The sequence below is a fragment of the Pelodiscus sinensis genome, chromosome 23, assembly GCF_052426305.1.
Source record: "Pelodiscus sinensis isolate ZL-2025 chromosome 23, ASM5242630v1, whole genome shotgun sequence".
NCBI classification, from domain to species: Eukaryota; Metazoa; Chordata; order Testudines; family Trionychidae; genus Pelodiscus; species Pelodiscus sinensis.
This window is the reverse complement of record NC_143074.1, coordinates 16332427-16357244: the sequence shown is the minus strand read 5'-3', so window position 1 is coordinate 16357244 and position 24818 is coordinate 16332427. Positions and strand designations below refer to the sequence as shown.

Sequence of the window (24818 nt, the reverse complement as noted above, 5' to 3'; positions counted from 1 at the left end):
TACTATTGCAGATTGGCATCAAGTGGGATTGACAAAAGCACCTAAGTGAATTAGATGCCTAATTCCTTTTGATTTGATTTAGGCACCTGACCTGCTTGTGCACTTTTGTGAATCCCAGTAGGTGCCTAAATGCCTTTGTAAGTCTGGCTGTTAGGCTTTTTGCCAGTCCCACCCAGAGGGATCCTGTGGAGGGACTCTGTGAAGATAAGATTTCTGAGTTTATAAAAACAGATTTCCTCCCTCTGTTACTGGTAAGTATCCAAGAGGAAGGACTGCTTAGAGACCTTATTTACTTTTCATTCCTCAGGCTGTTTTATTTCCTATTTACATTTCTATTCGCTTGGGGCAGTGAAAACAAAAGGGCCCGTGTCACCTTGTTTCACATTTTTGTGAGCAGGATGCGGCAATGTTTGGGTTGCAGACAGCTCAAGGGGTTGTGATTTCCTTTGGAAAGCAAGCTTTGCGTGGTTTTTTGTCGAGGGGAGGGGTGTCTTTAATTTCATGGCTCTTTTGATGTTTGACTTGTAAAACCTTCAGGTCAGATTGTGAAACCTTTGGTGTGATCTGTCTCTTCTGTGGGCTGTGTACTCTACTAAGATCTTGGGTGTGCTGAGTGTTTAAGTCACCCAGCACAAATCTGTGTCTTGTCTTTGTAAATGGGGTGTATGCATTGAATTTTCACTGTCGCAATTACACCAGTGGCTAAAGAGACAAGGCCTTTTTGTTTACAAACCCTAACTTCAGTGCTCTCGGTTGAATTGACAAGGAGCAAATCTCACACAGCAGACATTTCCTCACACGCTGCAGAGATGGGATGGGTACGGCTGAAAACCTGGGAGCATTTTCATTAGGGACCTTTAGAGTTAATGACCACCCGGCATGGGAAGAGGTGCACTGTCTCTGCAGAGCACTGGGAGGAATTATGCCCTGTGCTGCCCAAAGCTCCCTGCTTTGTGGGGGCAACATGCCCACTGTGCCACCTAATAACAGGGTACAGCACTTACTCCCCTCCTCTAGCAGGGGGGGATGGGGGCTAGAGTGAAAGATCACCGGGGGGCTTATTTCTTTCGATTTCAGTATGACAACTTCTATCTTGTCCAGCACTAAAACCTCCAACCATGAAAGCATGAGCGGGGGCTAAGGAGCCAAGACTCTGTACTGTAACGCGTGTGGTCTGTGGACCAAGTGCGTGTGGAGCATGCATTGGTCAGGGGTTCCATTTGCAGAGAGCGGTGGTGACCTTTGTATATCCACCTGTACAGAGCTCAGCCCCAGTGCTCTGTCCCTGATTGTATTCACATGATCCTACTTCTGCCCAAGAAGATGCATGAACGGGCACCAGAAAGATGAAAGACTTTTTGGACAGCTGTCTGTCACTAGGGCAGTGGTGGACCAAGCAGACGTGGCAGGGGCCTGCGTAGGAATCCCTAGCGAACTTCCTTGGAGTCGTTCTATTTCGGACAAAATCTTTACAGGAAAACAGAGTTTTCCCAACAGTGGTCGCCAACTGCCTGGCTGGACCTGCTAGCAGCAATCAACCCCGAACTCCTGTGCAACATTAAATAGCAGGGCAGCAGAGAAGGAATCAGGGTTTTGCCTCCAGCAGGAACCAGAGATGTGGATCAAGAGATCCAGCTGGGAGGATTTCCCCAACTGACATGGCATCTTGTGGCAGCAGGAGCGGCCCGAGGCCGGCTGCGGCAGCTGGCGCCCCAGGTGGAAGGCGTGATCGGTGCCCCCACCTGCACAGCCATCAATGGCCGTGACGTAATCACGGGGCGCCGGGGCTCCCCATGACGTCATCGTTGGGTGCTCGGGCCGGTGGCGCCCTAGTCAACTGCCTAGTTTGCCTAGGCTCACAGGCTGCCCCTGTGCGGCAGCAATCAAGAGGCGGATGGGTTGGGTGCTGGAGCTGGCAGGTCAACCCTTACCATGTGGTACAAGGGTTATTTCTGCTAGAATTCTGCATGGCTCCAAATGTAACAGTTGCAGAAATCCTACAAAAGTAAAAGCTGGTGGGTGACATTTGCTTTGGGGCAGAGTCAGACCCTTCTCTATTGATATTGGAGGAACCAGGATCTTTGCACTCAACTTCCATTCAGGTTAGTGGATTGAGGAGGTGAAACTGGGCCCATCCACCCATCTCCCTGGTGGATCCTTGTGGAAGGATTTACCTATAACTACTCGAGAGAGAGATCTTGGCATCATTGTGGATAGTTCTCTGAAATCATCCACTCAGTGTGCAATGGCAGTCAAAAAAGCAAACAGAATGATAGGAATAATTAAAAAAGGGATAGAAAATAATTGCCTCTATATAAAACCATGGTATATCTACATCTTGAATACTGCGTACAGATATGTTTGCCTGTATATCTCAAAAAAGATATACGGACATTGGAAAAGGTTCCAAAAAAGGCAACAAAAAGGATTAGGGGTTTGGAATGGATCCCATATGAAGAGAGATTACAAAGACTTAGAAAAGAGGAGACTAAGCGGGGATATGGTAGAGATCTATAAAATCATGACTGGTGTGGAAAAAGTGAATAAGGAAAAGTTATTTAGTTATTCCCACAATATAAGAACTAGGGGGTCACCAAATAGACAGCAAGATTAAAACAAACAAAAGGAAGTTTTTCTTCACTCAGCACACAGTCAACCTGTGGAACTCCTTGCCAGAGGATGTGGTGAAGGCTAGGACTTTCACAGGGTTCAAAAAAGAGCTAAATAGATTCATGGAGGTTAGGTCCATCAATGGCTATTAGCCAGGATGGGTAGGAATGGTGTTCCTAGCCTCTGTTTGTCTAAATGGGTGTCAGGGGAGGGATTGTGTGAGGATTACCTCTTTTGTTCCCTCCCTCTGGGGCATCTGGTATTGGCCACTGTCTGCAGACAGGATACTGGGCTAGATGGGCCTTTAGTATGACCCAGTATGGCTGTTCTTATGTTAAGGTAGCTGGCTTGGCAACTGCCATTAGCAAGGGCAATCTCTGCAGTTCACTGGTGTTGAAGGTCCCTGGTGAAGCCATTTTTCAAAGCTGTTAGGATGCGGTTACTAGTTTCCTCGTGCTACTGGAGCTGTTGGCAGAACAGTGAAGGGGAATGAAACATTCTTTGTGGATGGAGAAGCTTGTGGTGTCTTGGCAACAACTTCAGATACCTGATGGGGACCTGGTTCCTGCAAAGAGCCTGGTTCCTGCAAAGAATTCACCCCAGGTTTTACCCGGAGCCCAGTGCATGCTGGGAGCAAACAGAGCCAAGGATTCTCCTCTGGAGAGCATATCAAGCTCAGTCATCTCCCTGCCCTGCCCAGCCTCAGGGCTCTGGTTTTAAGCTGCTGTCAGCAACAGCGGGTTGGCTTAAGTGTGGGAGTCTGTCCCAGCTGAGAATTGCTGCCTGCTGTCTAGGGACATGGAATAGAATGTAGGATGGGGGCACCCTATAGGGGCACTGCTGATGGGGAAAGCTGTGAATGCAAAGGAGTTAGGGCCTGGAGCCCCACTGCTGGGTGCCCAGAGCCCCATTGCTGGGTGCCCAAGCTTCCCATCAGCCAACTTTCCCCCAGATCCAGCTGCAGCCCATTCCAGCGGGGCTTGCAGCGTGGCTGCTTCCCACGTAGCCCTGAGTCTTTCTCTGCCCATACTCTTCTCTTGCAAGTGGCACCAGCCTTTCCCTTCGGCTGCAGGCATGGGAACTAGTGGGGAGGGTGCTCCAGCACCCCCAAGTTTCCAGCCTAACTCCTGGGGTCTCAGCTTCTGGCCCCATGCACCAGGGGCTCAGCTGCTGGCCCTGTATGCTGGGGTTCTGGCTTGAGCCCTGCATGCTGGGGGCCTCTGCTGCCAGCCCTTCACCCGAGGTCCCTGCTTCTGCCCCATGCACCGGGAGCTCTGCTCCTGCTGACCCCACATGTGGGGGTCCCAGTTTCAGCCCCGTAAGCTGGTGACCTCTTGCTGCTGGCCTGTGTGCCAGGCTTTGCTCCCAGCCTCAGCTGCGGGTGGGGGTGGACAGGCGTAAGGAGGCTCAGCACCCCCACTTTTTAAAATGTTCCTGTGCCATTGCTTAGGCCAGTCCTGGGACTCTTTGCTTTGTTTTCCCAAGATCTCTTGCGTGGTTTCTGATGCTTCCTGAGAGGTTATTTCCCCTCTTTGACAGCTTTACGGCTGCCCTGCCCAGAGGTCACTGAGCTCTGGGGCCATGCCAGCCACGTGATAGCTTGTAGAAAATACCCCTGTCGCTTTTCTCTTTCTGCTGCAACCGGGGATGGGGACTGACACATCCACCAGGCGGATAGTGGGCCTCGCTTTCCATATCACCACTTAATTAATGGCAGAGGCTCCTATACCCAGGGGAAAATGCCAACGAACTGTGCTTCTAGGGGACTTCAGGTCTTGAACCTGACCTCTTTTCCCTTCTCCAGATGTTGAGTCTGCCAGTGCCCACCTACCTGGGTTCATAGGAGGGTCTGATGGCGAGGCTGAACTGCACCCATCTGCTGGTTACTGTTGGGATGTGTCCTGCTGGGCAGATCTGTTTGTTCACACAGGGTTTGTGGTAGGAGCTGGGCTATGGACACTAGAGACACAATTTAACTTGGGTCGGAAGCCATGACCACCTGCGCCTGTTCTTACTGGAAATGTAGTTGGGATTGGACCTCTAACCTCAGGAACTAAACATCTTTATGGAGCGACCTACAGAGAGGAATCCAGTCTCCTGCTGCAGAGCATGAGCTGATCAGTACTGGGGCAGGGAGAAATTGCTGGCACCCTCGCCCTGCTTGTAGAGCATTGCACAGCACTAATTGGGTACACCCTTGGGGGTGCTAGTGGCAAGTATTGATCCACACTGGAGTGCCACTGGCAAAGTGTATAAGAGAGCCCCTGATGGGGTCGGTCCTTTGGGATTCCCCATTGCTCTCAGGGTCTCTCTAAGCATGGAGTGGCCTTTGGGTAGTGCATTGCTTCATGAGGGTGTTCTTCCGTGGTAAGGCGCCATCCTGGCTGGTGTAGGAGGAACATGTGGGCTCTATACTGGTCCCCTCACCGCCTCCAGCATTGGGGCATGGTGGAGATGGTTAGAGAGAGGAAGAGGCTGTGGGAGGAGGGCAGTCCGGCTAGTCTCCGCTGCCCATGAGCCCTATGACAGCCTGAGCTCGCATGGGTATGTCTACACTACCCTCCTAGTTCGAACTAGGAGGGTAATGTAGGCATACCGCACTTGCAAATGAAGCCCGGGATTTGAATTTCCCGGGCTTCATTTGCATAAGCGGGGAGCCGCCATTTTTAAAACCCTGCTGGTTACGAGGAGTAACGGTAGTTCGAACTAGGAAGCCTAGTTCGAACTACCTAGTTCGTGCCCCGTGTAGCCGCGCTGCATGGGGTTCGAACCAGCGGGGTTTTAAAAATGGCGGCTCCCCGCTTATGCAAATGAAGCCCGGGAAATTCAAATCCCGGGCTTCATTTGCAAGTGCGGTATGCCTACATTACCCTCCTAGTTCGAACTAGCGGGGTAGTGTAGACATACCCCATTAGAGCAACCTCAGAACTGCTCTAACTCCCTGAGGGCCAGGTAGGTCCCTGGACAGGCCCAGAATGTGGGCAATGCCAGGGTGGTTTTTAACTCCACCCTCTCCATTGTTGCCCTGAGCACCGGCCTTTGGTGGCAGACAGTTGGGCCCACTGAGCTCAGTGGCAGCGCTGCAGATTTACCACAGCCTAATGGGGAGGGCAGGCACTGGCTCTTGGCCTCCCCCAGCTCTGTTCTGGGTTAGGATACTAGGCTGTAGCCAGGAGTGCTGCTGTGCCTCAGGCAGCGTTGCCGTCATCTGGCACCGCCCCCAGCTTAGGATAACTGGAGCCAGGAGGAGGCCAGGGAAGCCCCCTCCCATGTGCCCAGGGACAAGCTGGCTCAGCAGAGGAGACTGTAGCTTTTCCCCATGAGGCTGTGCGTGTGTGAGGCCTGCCCAGGCCCAGTGGCTTGGACAGCTCTGGCAGGAGTGCAAGTGACTCACCCATGCCAGGAGAGAACAGGAAGAGAGAGCTGGAGCGGTTCCGAGGCTAAAGGCTGAGCCGCCGGTTACCTAACGGCAAAGGAATGCTAATCCCAGCAGGTCCCCAAGAAAGCCACGTGTGCACCAGGCTAGGCCCAGTGGCCAATGCCAGCCGGATGGATTTGAAACACTGGGGCACGACTGTTGCCCAGCGAGGGACAGTGGAGATTCAGGCGTCCTTGTGTATGCACAGAGCGGAGTTCCCATTCACTGCCCCCCTCATGCTGTGTATCCCCAACTGGCTGCTTAGGGGCTCTCTGAGCCTCTGGCGAATACGCCCAGCGTGATTTTGAATGGCCTCCCCCTCCGCACAGCCACGGCGAAATGTTCTGTTTTCACAGAATGGCGCTGCTGCAAGGTGCCGGGGTGATGCTCAGTTTGGGCCCAGGCAGGGCAGTTCTCCTTGGCCTCTCTACTTTTGGCCTGTCTACAGAAGCTACCTGGTGGGTTGTGAGGTCGCCCTCGTTAATAGGGCAGCTTCTTCTCGGTGGGGACCTGGCAGAGCCATTTGAAATCGTACCTGCTGGCACCTACTCAGAGCACCCAGGCGATTCCATCCCCTCCCACGCTGTGCACTGGGCACGGCCAACAGAACCCACTGGCCTGCTCCTTTCTGAGTGGCCCTTTCCACCAGACACGACAGGCTTGATTTCTGGCACTGGTGGGGATTAAAGTCAGTGGAACTGGCACCAAGTGGCCTTGCAGTCTGGCAGGAGCCAGCTCTCTGCTGCAGCGTCAGGTGCTGAGCTGTACATGGGGTGAGGGGAGAGGACGGTATTAGGGCTACATTTCTGTGGGGGGCAGCTGCTCTCCAGCCAGTGCCCATCGCTCCCCAGGAAAGGCAAGGCAGATGCAGATACTGGGCAGAGACACTCCTATGGGCCCTGCATCATATAGTGACCAGCAGCCACATTTCACTGCATCCCCAGTTTCCAGTTGCCAGATGCCAGTGCAGTCACCCCAGCAGGCCTTTCATTTCCCCCTCTGCGCCCAAGAGTTGTGCCCCTTATGCTGGGGAATACAAGATCCTAGAGACGGTGTTTGCTGAGGGTGGACTTGCTCTTGGAGGCTAAACTCTAAAGACTAAACTCCTAGTGCTGGGGGAGGCCCCCCCCATGTCCCGCTGTCACTGCTGATGGCCTTTTTGAGGGGGGACATGCTCCGCACCCAGAACACACCACCAGTAAAGCCCCATTTCAAACCCAGGGCAGGACGCAGTGAGCTCTGTGGCTGGAAAGGCTCCCTGATGGGTGGCGTTGCCTGGCCCATGAGGCAAAGGTTTTTCACAAGCCAAATGATTGCAAATCTCCCCTGGTCTGTATTAGCAATGCAGTGCTCCTCCACATCAGGAACCGCCCTGGGTTCCCCGGGCATTGATTATTTAAGCCTGCTGGTTCCCTGTGAGCTTAGGGAGGCGTCTGTCTGAAACAGTGCCTTGAACAACACGAGAGGGATGGCAGAAGGAAAGCAAAGGGGGAAGCAAAGGCTGAAGTTCATCCTCCCGACACCCCTATTCCTCCAGCCCGGAGTGCCTGCCTGACACAACCACCACTGGGAAACGCTGTAGCTACTGCAGACACTGTTCGATCCTAATCGGAAAGCAACAGCAGGCAGGACCTGTTGTGGCTCTGAGACAATGCACCGGGTTTGCGAGTGCCATGCATGTAGATGAGGCTGGAAACCCCGCGCCGGTGCAAAGCGGTCGCAGGAGCGAGCAGCATAGATCGCGCCGAGTGGGAGGAAGAGAGGCAGGGGGAAAGGAGCATGTTGTGGCACGCTTGCAGACAAGGGCTGTTTCTCAGATCTCGAGAACATCACCGGCTGCACACGCACACGGAAAGCCTCTTGGTGCGGCACCTCAGCTCTTTGATTTTCAAGGAAGGAAATAAAATCTCTTAGTGCAGCAGCAGCTGCTGTTGGCAAGATGCGCTGCCAAAGCTGATCAAAGGGAGATCTTCAATCTACTTCTTCGCCAGGGCTGGATCTACGCTTAGTCTAGGCATTGGAAAGAAAAAGAGAGAGAGAGAGAGAGCAAAAGAGGGAGAGAGAGACCCTTCTGGTGCTGGGAAGATGGAGGCGAAACCTTTGTTCAATGTGCAGAAGGCTCTGGTTCAGCCCATGCAGATGTGTATGCTGGATATTCCCCTGAGTGTCCAGGATGATGATGTGAGTACAGAGAAAGCAAGAGGCAAGCGGAGGTCTGATCGAGGGGGTGGGGGTAGGGATGGGGCATAAGGAGCCGGGAGGGGGTTTTGATCGTACCCTCCCATCCCCTCCCATCCAACCAGCAACATTCCTGGGAACAGGGAAGTTCTGGTGAAGTTAGAGCTGCCAAGGGCTGGTGTGTGGGCAACAGTTCGTCTATCGCTTTTGCCGAGGAGTATTTCGGGGCAGACTGTCTCTTGTGCTTCCCAGATCCAGGGTACCAAATGTGGGAGGAGAGGGGAGGAAAGGTTCCTAGAAAGTTAAATGCATTTCACCTGTCAAAGCAAAAGAGGATGTTTGTTGTGTGAGGTGGGACAAGTGAAAGTCTATCGCTGCCTCATAGCAGGGCAGCCCATCAGCGCGGGCTGCCGCGTATCAATGCAGGACAGTTCTGATATGGGATTTCAGAGCCTCCATTCAGTTGCAGCGGTTTAATCGCCTTCTACACAGGCTTTGTTTTACACCTTCCATCACTGTCTATCCAGCTGTTTAGTGGTTTGCTCTGTGCTAGAGTCTGCTCTCTCTTCCTGTGGGGAAAACCCCACTGGAGCAACTAAGCATGGAATCTGGCCCATTCTGTGCAACAGTCCTATTTGATACACTTGGAAATCTCCTCAGTGCTGCACCCAAAGCCAGGGAATTAAGAGAGAAGGTTCCTTCAGCACCCTTAACTCTGCTCCACGCGTGAGTACATTATAGAGCTGATCACTCGGTGCTGGGCTATGTGACACGCTGTACCCGATATCACTGTCTCTATTTTCATAGGCTTAGGAGTATGGGACCTAGTCCTTGTCCTGTAGGCATTTGGGACAAAACTTCTGACTTCACAGGGGGCAGAATTGAACCCATACCCCAGGCAGAGTTTGTTTGTTGTGGGGACATTAAATCTGAATGTCTTGCCAGTTGTGCAAGTAATGCATTGGTGTTGATGTCACGCTTAATTGGTGGAGTGATGCGGTGAGTTCCATGTGGTGGCACTGGTTTTGAAGAGACCCAGAAAGACAAAGAAAGGGAAGGACTTTGTGCCTCTCCTCACCCACATACCATGGTGGCAGGATTCAGTCCCAGCAGGGTGGGAAGCCCCACAGGCCTTGCTCAGCATACGGGGAAAGTGTCTCCATCAGTAGAAAGTGACTAGCAGATCACTTGCAATTGGATTCATCCCAGAGCTTTGTCCAAGAGTTGCAGGTTGGCTGTGCTAATGGGGATACCTGCATGGCTACTGGCAGCTGTTGCACACAGCTGGCTGGAGCTAGGTAACCAAGCTGTACATAGGGAGGTGGAGCAGGCGATGGGCTCACAATTTCCACTGCAGTAACTGGGACTTGGGACAGCCAGTGCTTCTTAGAACCAGCTGAGAGGAGCATGGAACAAGGCAGGAAGACTCCTGCTTCAAGGGAGCGAACAGAGGTGTGCACCCATGTCATTTTTGCTCAGAAAAGGGCAACAAAAAGAATTAAGGCTATGGAACAGCTGCCATATAAGGAGAGATTAATAACACTGGGACTTTTCAGCTTGGAAAAGAGATGACTAAGGGGAGATATGATAGAAGTCTATAAAATCATGACGTGAAAAAAGTAAATAAACAAGAGTTATTTACTCCTTCCCATAACACAAGAACTAGGGGTCACCAAAGGAAATTAATAGGTAGCAGGGTTAAAACAAACAGAAGGAAGTATTTCTTCACACACAGTCAACCTGTGGAACTCCTTGCCAGAGGATGTTGTGACGTTCAAGTCTATAACAGGGGTCAAAAAAAAAGAGCTAGATAAATGCATGGAGAATAGGTCGATCAATGGCTATTAGCCAGGATCGCCAAGAATGGTGTCCCTAGCCTCTGCTTGTCAGAAGCTGGGAATGGATGACAGAGGATGCATCACTTGATGATTCCCTGTTCGGTTCATTCCCTCTGGGCATCTGGCATTGGCCACTGTCAGAGGACAGGATCCTGAGCTACATGGATCTTTGGTCTGACTCATGGCCATTTTTATGCCCTCCTCCAGCCCTGCAAAGGGCTGTATCCTTCCAGTGGCCCCTTGTCCTGACATTTCTTTCGTCTCAGGATTTCACAGGGCTTCCATGCTCCCTTCTTCCCTTGTCTGCTGTGCTCACCATTGTGGTATCTGAGCACAGGTACTGCCGGTATCTCCTAGGGCAGTGTCTCTCCGCAGCTTATTCGCTGTTTGCTTTGTCTGCAGTGTGTTGGCAGGTTTCTTAAGGCTAGGGTGACCAGATAACTTGTGTGACAATTGGTGAGAGAGGGGTGAGGCTATAGGGTCCTGTGGGGGTAAGAGGCACCTATATAAGCCTAACATCAGGACCGTCCCAGTCATATCAGGACACCCTATTTAGGACCAATGGGTTTGTACAGCTCTAACCAGGCTGAAAGTTTCACTGTGATGTAGCTGGATTCAGAAGTGTAGTCAGCCCAGAACCCATTCCTGCTGGGCAGGGAAAGCCAGTGCTGGATTTACCTGTGACTGTTAGGGCATTGCCTAGGAACTCCCTGGGATGCCCCAAGACAGGTAGCGGATTCCCTGGGACATTCATGTTAATTAAGTACTAGAGATGTCACCGTGTTAGTCTGGTCTTGCTGAAACAAAAGACAGGACTATGCAGCACTTTAAAGACTAACAAGATGGTTTCTTAGGTGATGAGCTTTTGTGGGCCAGACCCACTTCCTCAGATCAAATAGTGGAAGAAAATTGGCATGACCATATATACCAAAGAGATACAATCCAAAAAAGTGAACACATAATATATATTAGACAAACTTTTCAGACACTTCGCCAAAGAATCAATGCACACAAAACAGACATCAGACAGTTTCACAAAGAAAAAACAGTTTCTTGCCATTTCAACCAGACTGGGCATTGTCTCAACGACCTTACTACATGCATCCTGCTTCAAAGAGACTTTAACACCAGACTACAAAGGGGAGCCTCAGAACTGTCATTCATGCTTAAATTTGACACTTTACGAATGGGCCTTAAAAAAGATGCTAATTATCTTAGTCATTACAAAGATAGCTTCCCCAATTATCACCCCTAATATCATTATCTCGTAGACACTAACCTCCCCCCCTCACACCCTCTGTCCTAAAATCTGATTTGTCAATTTTATATGTGTTCACTTTTTTTGATTGTATCTCTTTGGTATATATGGTCATACCAATTTTCTTCCACAAATTGATCTGAGAAAGTGGGTCTGGCTCCCAAAAGCTCATCACCTAATAAACCATCTTGTTAGTTTTTAAAGTGCTGCATAGTCCTGTCTCATGTTAATTAAGGAAGAGGAAAACCTGAACTGGATCTTTATGCACACCTGAGCTGGCCTGTTGGGACTGTGCTTGGGAGAAGAAAACCCTGGCCTGGATTGCTCTAGAATGGCCTCTCCTTCTTAATAGCACTCTGGGTTTTACCGCACAGAGTCAAATTAAAGTGCAAACCCTGTATGTTAGGCATTGTTTCCATTAACCCCTTTGCAGCTGCTGGAACAGGCACGGATCTCCGCAGCCAAGACACTGTGAGAGGCCCAGTTGTAGGCTGGAATGTCAGAGTGTATCCTGATCCTAGGGGTGCATGTTTTTGGGTTGTCCTAGCTCCACCAGGGATCTGTGTTGGTCCTTGAACATAGCTGCTCTGCTGTTCAGCACGGAAGAGTTAATGGGCATTCTTGCATGACCTCAGGTCTGGTAAAGATTCCAAAATCTGCTCTCACCTTGGATTCACTCCAGTGTAACTAAGAGGAGTCCCCTGGATTAGGGATGTGAAATGTAACTGTGTAAATGGTTAACTGATAAGCCTGGGCTTATCAGTTAACATTGTTACACACAGGCTCCTGAACCGTTCCTGGGGATCTGGCTGCCACCCGGCCCTGCTGCCTCTGTTTCAGAGGCAACAGGGCGAGGCAGCAAGAGGGAGCTGGTACGCATGGGGAACTGGCTTAAAAGCTGGTTCCTTGCATGCACTGGCTCCTGGGGAACCACCTGCCACCACACACTGGTGGCAGGTAGAAGCCAGTACATGCGGGGAGCCGACTTAACCGCTGACTACCAGCATACACCAGCTTCTGGGGAGTCGTCTGCCACCCTGCATGTAACTGCATAACCACTGGAATTTTCAGCAGTCACACGGTTACTTAATAAATTACACCCATTTTAACATCCCTACCTAGGACTTACACCAGCCTTGTTGAGTACAGAATCTGTCCCAGCTTTCCCACTGCAAGAACAACTGGAGGCCCTCCTCAGTGCGCACTCTGCGCTTTTTACTGCCACGCTCCCAATTTCAGAGCATTACAGGGTAAAGCAGGACAAGGTGCCCAAGCTACACGGAGAGGGACTGGCGCTAACTCGAAGGGAGTCACTTGTCCATCACTCACAAGGGTAGTGCTGGCATTTTACAACTTGACTTGGCCTTCCTGCTTCTAGCAGAGAGCAGTTGGATTCCGACTGGGCGAGTGTCAGCAGGCAATGCTTGGCCGCACAGACTGCGGCTTTGGAGCGGAAGGATTAACATCTGCAGGTTGGGGACGGGTTCATTCTTGGTGTGTATAAACTTGTCTGATTCTCTGCCGTCCCTGGGAAGAATTAACCCTGTCTGTCAGCCCCAGAGCGGGGGGGGGGCCGTTGCACACAGCAGTGCTTGCCAAGCTGGCATCCTTTCGTACTCCTCCTCTGCTGGCAAAGCTCATGCCAGAGTGGAAACGTCAGTGGGGAAATCCAGAGCCGTATCTCTCATGCGCCAGTGTGGAAACTCCACTTGCACAATCTCAAGTGCTCCCTCCTGCTCACTGCCCGGAGAGGAAATTGAGCATATTATTCCCTGCATGCCCACTCTCATATCTTCTGATTCTGGACTGGCAGCATCACCCGCCTGCCTGTGCCGGGACTGGGAGGCCCAACCGAGGAAGAGCCAATCAGGGGTGCCCACCCTGGACCATTGCACATTTGTAGGGGGGATTTTATATCCTCTGATCTCCATTCTCCACCCCCCAGGAGATCCCAAACAGACTGTGTCAGGGAAGTATTTCCCAAGACCTTCTATGGTCCCTCATGCCCAGCCCTAAATCACAGGCGTTTATTGTTTCAGTAAACCTTACAAACCCTCCCCAGCCTTTCCAGCCCAGGGACTGCATTGGAAGCCTGCTCAACTGGGAGTGCAGTCTCCAGAGACGTGGGTTCAAATCCCACTGCAGGTTACACTTGTGAGAGTAGCTTGGTCTTCTTGTCCCCAGGCTACATAAGAATGGCCGTACTGGGTCAGACCAAAGGTCCATCTAGCCCAGTAGCCTGTCTGCCAACAGTAGCCAGCACCAGGTGCCCCGGAGGGGGTGGACCGAAGACAATGATCAAGCGATTTGTCTCGTGCCATCTGTCTCCAGCCTCTGACAAACAGAGGCCAGGGACACCATTCCTACCCCCTGGCTAATAGCCTTTTATGGACCTAACCTCCATGAATTTATCTAGCTTCTCTTTAAACTCTTATAGTTCTAGCCTTCACAGTCTCCTCTGGCAAGGAGTTCCACGGGTTGACTATGTACTGTGTAAAGAAGAACTTTCGCTTATTAGTTTTAAACCTGACACCCATTAATTTCATTTGGTGTCCTCTAGTCCTTATATTATGGGAACTAATGAATAACTTTTCTTTATTCACCCTCTCTACACCACTCATGATTTTATATACCTCTATCATATCCCCCTCAGTCTCCTCTTTTCCAAACTGAAAAGTCCCAGTTGCTTTAGCTTCTCCTCATATGGGACCTGTTCCAAACCCCTGATCATTTTAGTTGCCCTTTTCTGAACCCTTTCCAAGGCCAAAATATCTTTTTTAAGGTGAGGAGACCACATCTGTACACAGTACTCAAGATGTGGGCGTACCATAGTTTTATACAGCGGCAGTAAGATATTCTGTCTCTTATTTTCTATCCCTTTCTTAATAATTCCTAACATTCTATTTGCCTTTTTGACTGCAGCAGCACACTGTGTGGACGTTTTCAGAGAACTATCCACGATAACTCTAAGATCTCTTTCCTGATTTGTCATAGCCAAATTAGCCCCCATCATATTATATGTATAGTTGAGGTTATTTTTTCCAGCGTGTATTACTTTACACTTATCCACATTAAACTTAATTTGCCATTTTGTTGCCCAATCACTCAGTTTTGTGAGATCTTTTTGAAGTTCTTCACAGTCTGCTTCTGTCTTTACTATCTTAAACAGTTTAGTATCATCCGCAAACTTTACTACCTCACTGTTTACCCCTTTCTCTAGATCACTTATGAATAAGTTGAATAGGATTGGTCTTAGGTCTGACCCTGGGGGGATACCACTAGTTACCCCTCTCCATTCTGAAAATTTACCATTTGTTCCTACCCTTTGTTTCCTGTCTTTTAACCAGTTCTCAATCCAGTACATCTACACAGAGTTTGTTTTTCGGAAAAAGATACACAATGTGTGTACCTTTTTCTGTTTGTTTTTTCGAAAGAGGCTTTTCTGACATTTGGCCCATCTCCACAGGATGAAATGTGGGAAAAACCTCCTCTTTCGGAAGATCCCTTATTCCTCATAAAATGAGGAATACAGGGGTGCCGATAGAATGCACCCGCTTTTTCAGAAACTCTGCAGTCTAGACATAGCCCCAGCGGATCTTTGTCCACCTAATCAAACCACACAATTCATGATGGGGGCTGGCAGAGCTGTGTGGGGGCAGTGGTGTGGGATAGGAGGGGATGCTGTGGGTCAGGGCAGTGGCACGTTGGCCTAGCTGAGTAGGGGGCAGTGAACATGTATCCAAGTACATGGTTAACCAACAAGCCTCTTGCAGTGGAGGGATGTAGGCCTGTGTGCTCTGCTTTATCAGAGGCAGCCGGGGGGAGGTAGGAGCTGGTGTGGGGGAGGCAGCTCTCTGCAACCACCAGCTCCTGCCTCCCCCCCCCCCCATGTGTAACTACTGACATTTTCAACATTTGCACAAATAAATGTATTTTAACATCCCTAACGGGCTGGGAACGCTGTGGGTCAGGATGGTGGTGCGTTTGGCAAAGCTATGTGGCTGAAATCTTGTCCTGGGTCTGCCCGTCACTGGCTGTGTTTCTAGTCGGTGAGCTCAGGTTCTCAACATCGGTGAAGTCCACGCAGATGGAAGAACGAACGAGCAAATGATTGACTCCATGGGCCCTGCCGCAGGGGGCTGGCCCCAGCCCTGAGCTGCTAGCAAGCAAGGAGCTGAGGTGGCCAGGGGCGGAGATAAAAAAGGAGCGGCACACGGAGGGAGGTAGCTGCTCCCCCAGCACCGCAGGTCCCCAGCTGAGCTGCCTCAGCAGTGTGAATGGCTGGGGCTGAGTCACTGACCCCCTGATGCTCTTTCCCAGAAGCTCCCAGGCATCTCAGCCCCTCACTTTCCCTTGCACTGGGTGATGATCTTTCTCTCCTGCACGCCCCTCACAGGAGTTGCTTGAAGCCTCGCAGTGTGTGCCGTTTGCCAAACAGCAGCCAACAGACCCCTGCGGTGCCTCTTCCCAACTCCGCCTCTCTGCGCCCCGTCGGGCAGCATACTGCCAGGTTAGCAACGAGTTGCTGGGCCTGTTAGGCTGCCATGTTCCACCCCAGAGTTGGCTGCATTTCCACAGTGGAGGGAGAGTGACCTGCAAATATATGGCAGAGCCTATTGGTCTCAGTGGGAAATGTGCTTTCCATGTAGGTTTAGTCTCCCTGCTGAGTGCTGTGCAAGGAGCCCCACACACTGCATCCTCGGTTATCCCAGTCCTTCCACATGTACAGCACGCCCAGTTCCCTGGAAATCGTCACTGCCAGTTAACTGCTGATTTGGGGGGGGGGGTCTGTGGGTAGAACAGAGATGATCGTGCATTGGATCCCGTTCCCCGGACAGTGCCTGCAGCCTCGGCTTCTCCCCCTGCCAAGCTGCCTCCCTGACGTGTGTTCTGTACCCTGGTGAAGCTAGTTGCCTCCCAAAAGGTGGTTGTTGGGATCCTCAGGCATTCAGGGGCCTTTCCACAGAGTCATTCCCTAGCCTAGCCGGGCGCTGCTGGGATGCTGCCCTGGAAATGCTGCTCGGCAGCTCTGGGAATGGCATAAGAACGCAGCAGGTCTCTCAGGGGATACGCACTGGCTGGAGGAGGCCTTAATGCAAGCCCCACCTCCGGCGCTCGCAGCATTGAGCATCTGCCCCCCCCACCCCCCCCGAGCATTGCCATCAGGCTTGGCCAGTGCCCTGTGCACCCCTTCCGGATGGAGTGGGTAAGCACCTTCCTGCCGGCCTGCTCAGGGTGTTTCCTACGGCTGTGCTTTGTTCGGAGACTCTGGGCGGAGGGCAGGGAGGCGCTCCTGCTCATATCGTTTTAATGATCCCATCTAGGGATCTGTCTGCCTGCTGCCCCGTCTGCGGGGAACGAGCGATGTAATGGAGTCCAGCTCCACAATGAGGAGAGAGATGCTGGACACAGCGGCCGTGGAGGAACGTAGACAGCAAATAGATATTTGACCCCGTGGACGGTTAGACATCCTGCCTCTAGTAAGAAGCAGAGTGGGCTGGTAAGTCGGGCATTGGACCGGGATTGAGGAGACCTGAGTTTTATTCCAGTCTCTACTGTGGGCAAGTGCTGTTGTGTCTCCGTGCCTCAGTTTCCCCATCTGGAAAACAGGGGTGGTGTTGCTGACCTTCCTTCTGCAAAGTGTTTTGAGATCTCTTGATAACATGGGATTGACAAAACAATCATTGCTGGGCCTGATTGTCCCAATCTGGGAAGCGCAGGGTTGTAGAGAAAAGAAAAAGTCTGCGCAGTTGAACAGTTAATTGGTGAGCGGCGTTGTGATCATGCCTGCAAATCGGGACTGACTGGCTAGTGGTGTATTTTTGCACCTAGTGCTGCAGCTTTTGGTTTTTAAAAACTAGGTCTGACTTGGGCGTTGACCATGCGCACCTGACGTGTGTGTTAAGTCTGATGTGTCCTTTGCCTGCACCGTTGCGTTTAATCTCCGGCTGCGTAACTTGCTGTCTAAGGTGCTGCAGTTTTCCAGTGCATCTGTATCCTGCAGTGGGGTTTATTGGAACACAATGAGGACTTTGTTGTTCAATGGGAAGAAGGGCCCTCGCTAGAGCAGTGGTTCTCAATGTGTGGTCTGTGGACCACTAGCTCAGGGCCTGCCTCCCCCCCCCCCAGCTTAGGGCTTGCCCCTCCCTGCAGCAGGGAGCCTGCACTGGTGCTCCAGCCCCACAGCCTCTTCCCTCCTCAGCAAGCTGGACATGCCTGTGCTGGCTTTCTGCTACTGGGGGGAGCCCCAAGCCTCGCAGGCTGAATCCAGCTTACAGCGGAAGGAAGTGGCTCTGCGCGCTGCCATTCCCCCTCACCCCCCTGGGCAACAGCAACACAGGAAACTGCTTGCCTGGAGGCTTTGCCCACTGCTCCCATTGGCCGGAATCACAGCCAATGGGAGCAGCGGGAGATGGTACCGGGAAACAGCGGGAAGCACGGAGCCAGGTAAGCACCCCCATCCCTCTCATGCCAAGGCCCATACCCCCATCACCCTCATGCACCCCATTCCCGCTGAGACCCCCCAGCCCACCCCGCTCCTGCACCATTCCACCCACCCAGACTCTGCACCCCCACCATGCCCCTGCGCCCTCTGATCCAGACTCCCCCACTCTCAGTCCATTCCTGCACCCTCCCTCCCCTTCAGACCCCGCAGCCCCACCCCCTATTGCACCCATTTTGTTATCCCGGGTGTTTGGCTGGTGGTCTGCGGAAAGGTCTGCGTCGAGCAGGGTGGGCTGCGGGTTCAAAACTTTGAGAGTTACTGTGCTATAGGAGGACTCCACTGGGCGTATTATTGTGTCCCAAGAACCTCTTGGGAGGAGAGAAGGAGTCAGGCCGTCGATCAAGAGGGAAGGACAGGAATGCAGGAGCTCAGAAGGGTATGGACGGGAGCACTTGAGGACAAATGGACACAGGGTAGCAAGAGGACAGACGGACAGGAGGAGGACTATTGTGAGGCAAGAAGGGGAGTCATGGACTGCCTTCGGGGGACAGCTGAGAGCCTCGGACATTGAAAAGATAGCTGACCAGGATGGCTGGAGGATGGGGGATTTACATGGGAGCCCAGGAGGACAGACGGACAGGGCCCCAGAAAGCGAGGGGGGTGACAGATTCAGGTGGAAGCACAGAAGGGCTGCCTGCTGCTGAGAGGTGGAGCCCCTCGCTGTGGCCTGCGCCTCTGGCTCAGATTAGGAGCTTGTCTGGGCCAGGAGAAGACCTCATTCTCCAGGTATGCAGCTGCTTTTGGCCTATCTGGCGATTACGTCACACGACCCTCTCCCACCCCAGCTGGGAACTCTTGGCCTGGCTCCTGGCTCAGCATCCAGGAGGCGCCTCTCCCGCAGGCTGGGGGGAGATGGACGATTCACTTTGTGTGGTTTTAGAACAGATGTAACTGCAGTGGGGGGCCCCTCTAATGTGTGTTCACAAGGGTCCTAACCAGCAGCTTCACACCAAGCCTCTGTGCACGGCTGGGGTGCAGCACACGTGCGAAAACCCTTCTCCCTAAGAGCAGGGCCCATCGCTGGTGCCCGGAACCCAGCAAGCACGCAGCAGAAATTGGAGCGTGTCCCTCACCAGCAGGGAGCACCCAGGTGCACAGCAGAGCTGGATGCTCGTTGGGGCACAGACCTGGCGGGTGGGTGCTGGGTTCTGTTCCGAGTTCTGCCACCCACTTGCTGTGTGACCATGGGCAGGTCGTTTTACCTCTCAGATGCCCCAGCTCGATCACCCCGCCCTCCCTCCCGGGGGGTTGTGTGGGCTGGTGCACTAAGGGCTGCAGAGGGCTTTGTGCTCGCGGGTTGCAAGGTGTTCGTTTGGCGCAGAGCAAAGCTGACTGGCTCAGGCTTCCTCTCCTCATAGAATGCTTGTGTCTAATGTCCAGTGCATGTACAGGCTGGACCTCTCTGGTCCAGCATCCTCGGGACCTGACCAGTCCTGGATGATGGATTTTACCAGACCAGGGAAGGTCATTTCTGACCCCCCTGCCACTAGCCCTATCTAGCCCATGCTCCACCGCTGGCCTCCTGTCCGGCTCCCCCCTCTTGCTGGCCCCTGCTGCCCTGTCAGCCCCCACTGCCCTGCTGGCAGCCCGCCACCTCCGTGCGCACCAGCCTCCATATGCACTGCAGCACACAGCAGCCCCTGCCTCCGTGTCCTTATTTTATTCATGCTGCCGCACCGGGCAGCCCCGCTACCGCACATGAGGCTCCCACTGCCCACCAGCCTGCAGGGCTCCCAGGTGCTAGCTCTCCACTGGGACTCTCTGGTCCTCGAACATCTGGTCCTTCTGGACCATGGATGTTGCCGGACCAGAGTCCCAGTTAAGAAATGTTCAACCTGTAATACAGCGCTGGACTGACTGTAGCGCTTTATAATGTAATAAGCCCACTGAACATGGTGCCAAGACTTGGGTTGACTCCAGTGGGGTCTGGCTTAGACAGCTGGTATCTAAATTTATATTGTGGCTTGGTAGGTTCTTGAACTTGTGCCCTGCACCACGTGACCCAGGGCTGTAGGTCTGTCCAAGGGGTGTTGGCAGAGCTGTGCAGGAAGCTTGACTGTGGCCCACCCACTCCAGCTTCAGATAACGCGCCTCTCGGCCTCTCACCGCCACCACTCAGCAGAAACAATTGCAAAATCCGCCCCTGCACAGCAAGAAAGGCCAAACGGGAAGGATTGCTAAAGAATCTGAAGTGCTTTGCCAGCAAAAGCTACCCGCCTCAAGGGCTGTGAAAGCAGATCCGAGAAGGGGAAAGCGGCACACGGGGAGCTGCAAGCAATGCACACAGCAGGGATGGTAAAATCCGGGTATTTGTGTAACCGCTGAAATGAAGCCGCCTCTCCGCAAGCACTGGCTCCTGCCTCCCTCCCGCCCTCTGTGCTGCTGCCTCTGATCTAAAGGCAGAACTGCAGGAGGCAGGAGGCAGCATGGCAGCCAATATGTGCGAGGAGACAGCTTAAAAGCCGGCTTCCCATGAGTACCAGCTCCCACCTTCCTCCCCCACTTCCGCGCTACTGCCTCTTTATCCGAGGCAGCAGCGCGGGGTCGGGGAGGCTAGCAGCTCTGCAGGAGCTGCTGCTCACAGGGAGCCGGCATTTAAGCTGGCTCCCCCGGAGCACTGGCTCCCATCTGCCCCCTGCCCTGCTGCTCCCCACCGGCTCCTGCCTTCCCCCCACTGTCTCTGGAACAGCAATAAGAGCAGGCTTATCAGTTAACTGTGTACACTCTAACATCCCTAGCATGCAGCCTTTGGGGGGCATCTCTAGCACACTGGTAAATGCTTCATAAAACGGCACTTTACAGCACGCTGCTTTGCCAGCTGAACCAGCTACGCCCGGAACCTGAGAGACAGTTGGAATCTGCAGGGTCAGGAGAGAGGACTGCAGTATGTGAGTCCCATTATGTTACATTCTAGCACCCGGAGCAATGCACAGCGCAGTGTGTCATTGTAGGGGTTTGACCCCCTGGCTGCAGGACGGCATAGATAATGCAGTGTATACAATCATGCTGTAACGTAATGCTGTGCAACACAACCTCTAGCATTTATATAACCCAGATCACTGGAGTATCTATGCCCCGTATAATACAGTTACAGAAAAAAATTGTATCTGTGGACACTCTTATTCCCATTTAAGCAGGCCTCTTCCCCCATTTCGCTTATGTTGCTTTGAAAGGAGTTTAAGGAGAAGCAAAACAGCCATTCCAATACCGGGGGTATGTCTACACTACCCTCCTAGATCGAACTAGGAGGGTAATGTAGGCATACCGCACTTGCAAATGAAGCCCGGGATTTGAATTTCCCGGGCTTCATTTGCATAAGCGGGGAGCCGCCATTTTTAAAACCCCGCTGGTTCGAACCCCGTGCAGCGCGGCTACACGGGGCACGAACTAGGTAGTTCGAACTAGGCTTCCTAGTGAAATGAGGAGTAACGGTAGTTCGAACTAGGAAGCCTAGTTCGAACTACCTAGTTCGTGCCCCGTGTAGCCGCACTGCACGGGGTTCGAACCAGCAGGGTTTTAAAAATGGCGGCTCCCCGCTTATGCAAATGAAGCCCGGGAAATTCAAATCCCGGGCTTCATTTGCAAGTGCGGTATGCCTACATTACCCTCCTAGTTCGAACTAGCGGGGTAGTGTAGACATACCATACCCCAGAAGAGCAGTAGCCACGAGGTGGATGTAGCACCATAACTATAGCAGTTTAACTCTACCAGTATAAATTGGTGAAACTTTTCCCGTGCAGACAAGCCTTAAGAGATGCAGGAGCCCTCTGTCACTTGGATGCTTTTCCAAATTCCACTGCTTAGGCAGAGATGTTATGTCCCTCTTCGTTCCCCTCCATCTCTGTGATGCAGTTACCGACACAGCAGGCTTAATTTCAAAGATCTTAGAAAATGTTCTCCCCCTGAATGGGCTAATTACTGGAATTGTATTTCACATGCTGATTTATTTCTTTAATATGTTTTTCCCCAGCACTCTGGAAGCTGGATGCCTACTTTTAACCTTAGCTCCAGGCTCCAGAGCTGAGAGGCAGGAGATGGGAGGGAAAGACATTTTAGGGTCCATTTTACCCCAGGGCTAGATTGTTCCCCGCTGCATCCAGTGCTTTTTCTGGTTGAGCTTTAGGAGTGAAAGCCGGCTGCAGCCCTGGGTATCTTTGGTTTCACACTCTTCTCTGGAACATACAGAAAGAACTTTCAGATCAGCGATAAGGAGCTGGTGTCTTAGTGTCTACAGCACTTTACAGCTTCAAAGCACTGTGCAAACATCAAGTCAGCCCCTGCAAAGCTTCTAGCTGGGAATACTGTGTACTGTCACTCACAGGGATGAAGGGACATGCTCAGGTTCCTACGGTGAGTCAGTGGCAGAGCCAGAACTAGTTTTCAGGGGTGGTGAACTCCCCGGTCCATATGTCATTCACTAGCTAGGCTTCCTCTCTCATACCCTTTTACTGGGATTTAATCCTCCTCCCTAACTAAAAGTGATTACACAAGGGAGAAATGGTGCACAGAGGTGGCAGTGTCTCCTAGAGGATGGAGCATTGGATTGGGACACAAGTAGAAGGCTCTAGGCTCTTTTCTGCTGCTGGCCTGCTGGGTGACCCCTGGAGAATTCGCATCCCTGCTCTGTACCTCAGTTTCCTTATCTATAAAACCTGGTAGACTTTCATGGAGGAGTGCAATGCGGAAGGTTTCTCTTTTAGGAAATGAGCATAAAGACAGCACTGCTGTATCCTGTCCCCAGCCACTTGGTCCTTTTGGGTCATAAACTTCATTCTGCAGGGTTCCCAGCCCAGCACCTTCCTCCCACACTCACTGCTAACAGCTCCCAAAGGGAATGTCCCTGCGATGCTGAGAGCCTTATGAAGTAGCCAGCTGCCTTGGATCTGCACATCCCAGCCAGCTGTCTTGGATCTGCCTTGGATCTGCACATCCCAGGCTGTCCCACAGCCCGTGTGTCCGTCAGGACCTCCTCTCAGCATGAAGTGCCTCCTGTCTGCCGCTGTGCAAGCCCGATTTGGTTCTGCACCCGTGAACAGCGCCGAAATGTTTTGCTGCTGCGCCTGGTGCTGCTGCTCAGCCTGTGTTTGGATGACTCCGTAGGCTTCGCCAGCCCACAGTCTGTTTGGATGGATGGACAGTCAGTAGTAGCCCAGTTGTGAATCAGAGATATTATCGTATTTATCTCCAACACCCTGTCTTTTCCACTGCCTCTGTATAGTAGCTCTTATCGGGAGGGCGGAGCTGCAAGCCAAAAGCAGGACTGTTTCCTGGGGAAGGCTTTCGTTCAAAACAACAAACTCACCGAGCCTGTCTCTGGCACCCCACGAAGGATGGGCTTTTTTTCCGGAGGAAACTAGAAACCACAGAAAAAGTGATCCAGCCTAGATTCTGCTCTTGCTTCCAGGGGTGTCAATCCAGAGGGTGTGCTGTCCAGCCAAGGCAGTTACTGCGGGTTTGCAACAGCTAGGCTCCGAGCTGAGTTGGGCATCACGAGACAGGACAGGAGGACTGCGTCTGTGCTGACAATGTTAGACCCCCTGTGTTCTGTTGCTCTAACCCTGCACAGCCCCTCAGTGGGTGTCCTGGTGTAGACTGGCTTCGAGTGGTGTTCTTAGCAGGACTGCGGGGCAGCAGGAGGACTGCTGAGTTGTAGCTCTGGTGGGGCTGTGCCGGTGGCAGAGAAACGGTGGGCGTCTGCCCTAAAATGGTCATTGTCAGCCGGCCTGTTGTCTAGTCTCCTGCCTTGCTGTGCTGCATTCCCTGAGCATAACCAAGTTGGTGATGTGCGTTTCATTTAACAGGCCTCACGTTTTCTTTAATGTTAATTTCAAGACTCAGCAAAACCCGACTCAGCAGCAAATGCCAAGAATAACCCCACGCAGCCTAGTGCTTTTCATCTTCAAAGCACTGTGCAAACACTGGCCAGTGGCATTAAATGGGAATGTAATTAATAATCCCAGCCAGCTCCTTTGTTTGCCCAGAGAGCAGGCAGAGATTTCTCTGCGAGGGGCTCCCTGCTTTGGAGCCTGGGGGCTAAAATAGCTCAGGTTTGTTGGCCTCCTGGGAGGATGGTTTTGCGCAGGCTTTGGAGAAGGGAGGTGTTTGGTTTGGGGTGTTCTCGTGGCTTGTGTGATGAGTGAGTTGGGTGCTGCTTGGCTGAGAGAGCGAGGGGATGACATGGGGGAGCTACCGGGTTGATGATAACGTCCCTGTTCCCAGATGTTGGAGGCAGTGAGAGTTTTCATAGGGGCGCCTCTTTTAGTCCATTTATGGAAATAAGTAAGTAGCCAAGGTCGCTGCGGTGCCAGGCCAGCAAAGCACAGTGAGGGCGGCGTGCGTGTCAGTCTTCATTGCTCTGACAAGCTGGCCGAGGGTCGCCCTTCCCGTGCGTGTCAGTCAGGTAGGGACCCTGCGGGCTAGTGCCACACCTGGCGCCTGATCGCCTGTGCCCTTTTGCATGGTGCTGCTTAGCTGTGGAAACCTCATTCACACCCCCAATCACCTCGCTGTCCAGGGCACTGCCAGGCAGCTCGCTTCTCCAGCCGTTCCCTCACACCAGCCTCCTCTATATCACATGTGCACACCAGAGCAACATCTGCCCTCTCAGAAACGTGCGCTGGTGAAGTCTGTAGTGTGCTGTTAGAGGCAGCAGGGCTTTGCCCTCCCCAGGCGTAGGCCCAGTTGGTTTATTCAGAGCAGGCCTTCCCATAGAGACCCTAGGGAGAGCCGCTGCAAGGCAGACACCTCTCTCCGCTCACTGGGATGCAGTCACGGTGGGACAGCGCGTGTGCGACGGCCCAAGCGATATCTGTGGTGTGCGACAGAGAACATCCGGCCACAAACTGTGAGGCCATCACTGTCTGTGGCACTAACGTGACAATCCACTAACAGACAGTGTGGGGTGGGGCGGGGTGAGATGGTGCAGACCCTCCCGGTGGGAAGCGTTGGAGGGCCTGGCTGCATGGGTGCTAGCCCCCCTGGTTCAAAGAGGTTTCCACCATATACAGGGTT

At 52.5% G+C, this 24818-nt stretch overlaps 1 protein-coding gene across 2 annotated transcripts in view; it reads left to right on the top strand.

Annotated features, from left to right (window-relative positions):
- Positions 1-24818, top strand: part of RALGDS (ral guanine nucleotide dissociation stimulator) — a 117857-nt gene that overhangs the window by 22544 nt on the left and 70495 nt on the right. The window contains exon 1 of one of the 2 annotated variants that reach the window (XM_006136833.5): positions 7910-8209. The exons of the other annotated variant lie outside the window; for it this stretch is intronic. Coding sequence (XP_006136895.3) covers positions 8114-8209 — 96 coding nt within the window. The 5' untranslated portion in view covers positions 7910-8113. Of the gene's footprint in view, positions 1-7909; positions 8210-24818 lie in introns of those variants that run through there. 2 annotated transcript variants of the gene reach the window in all.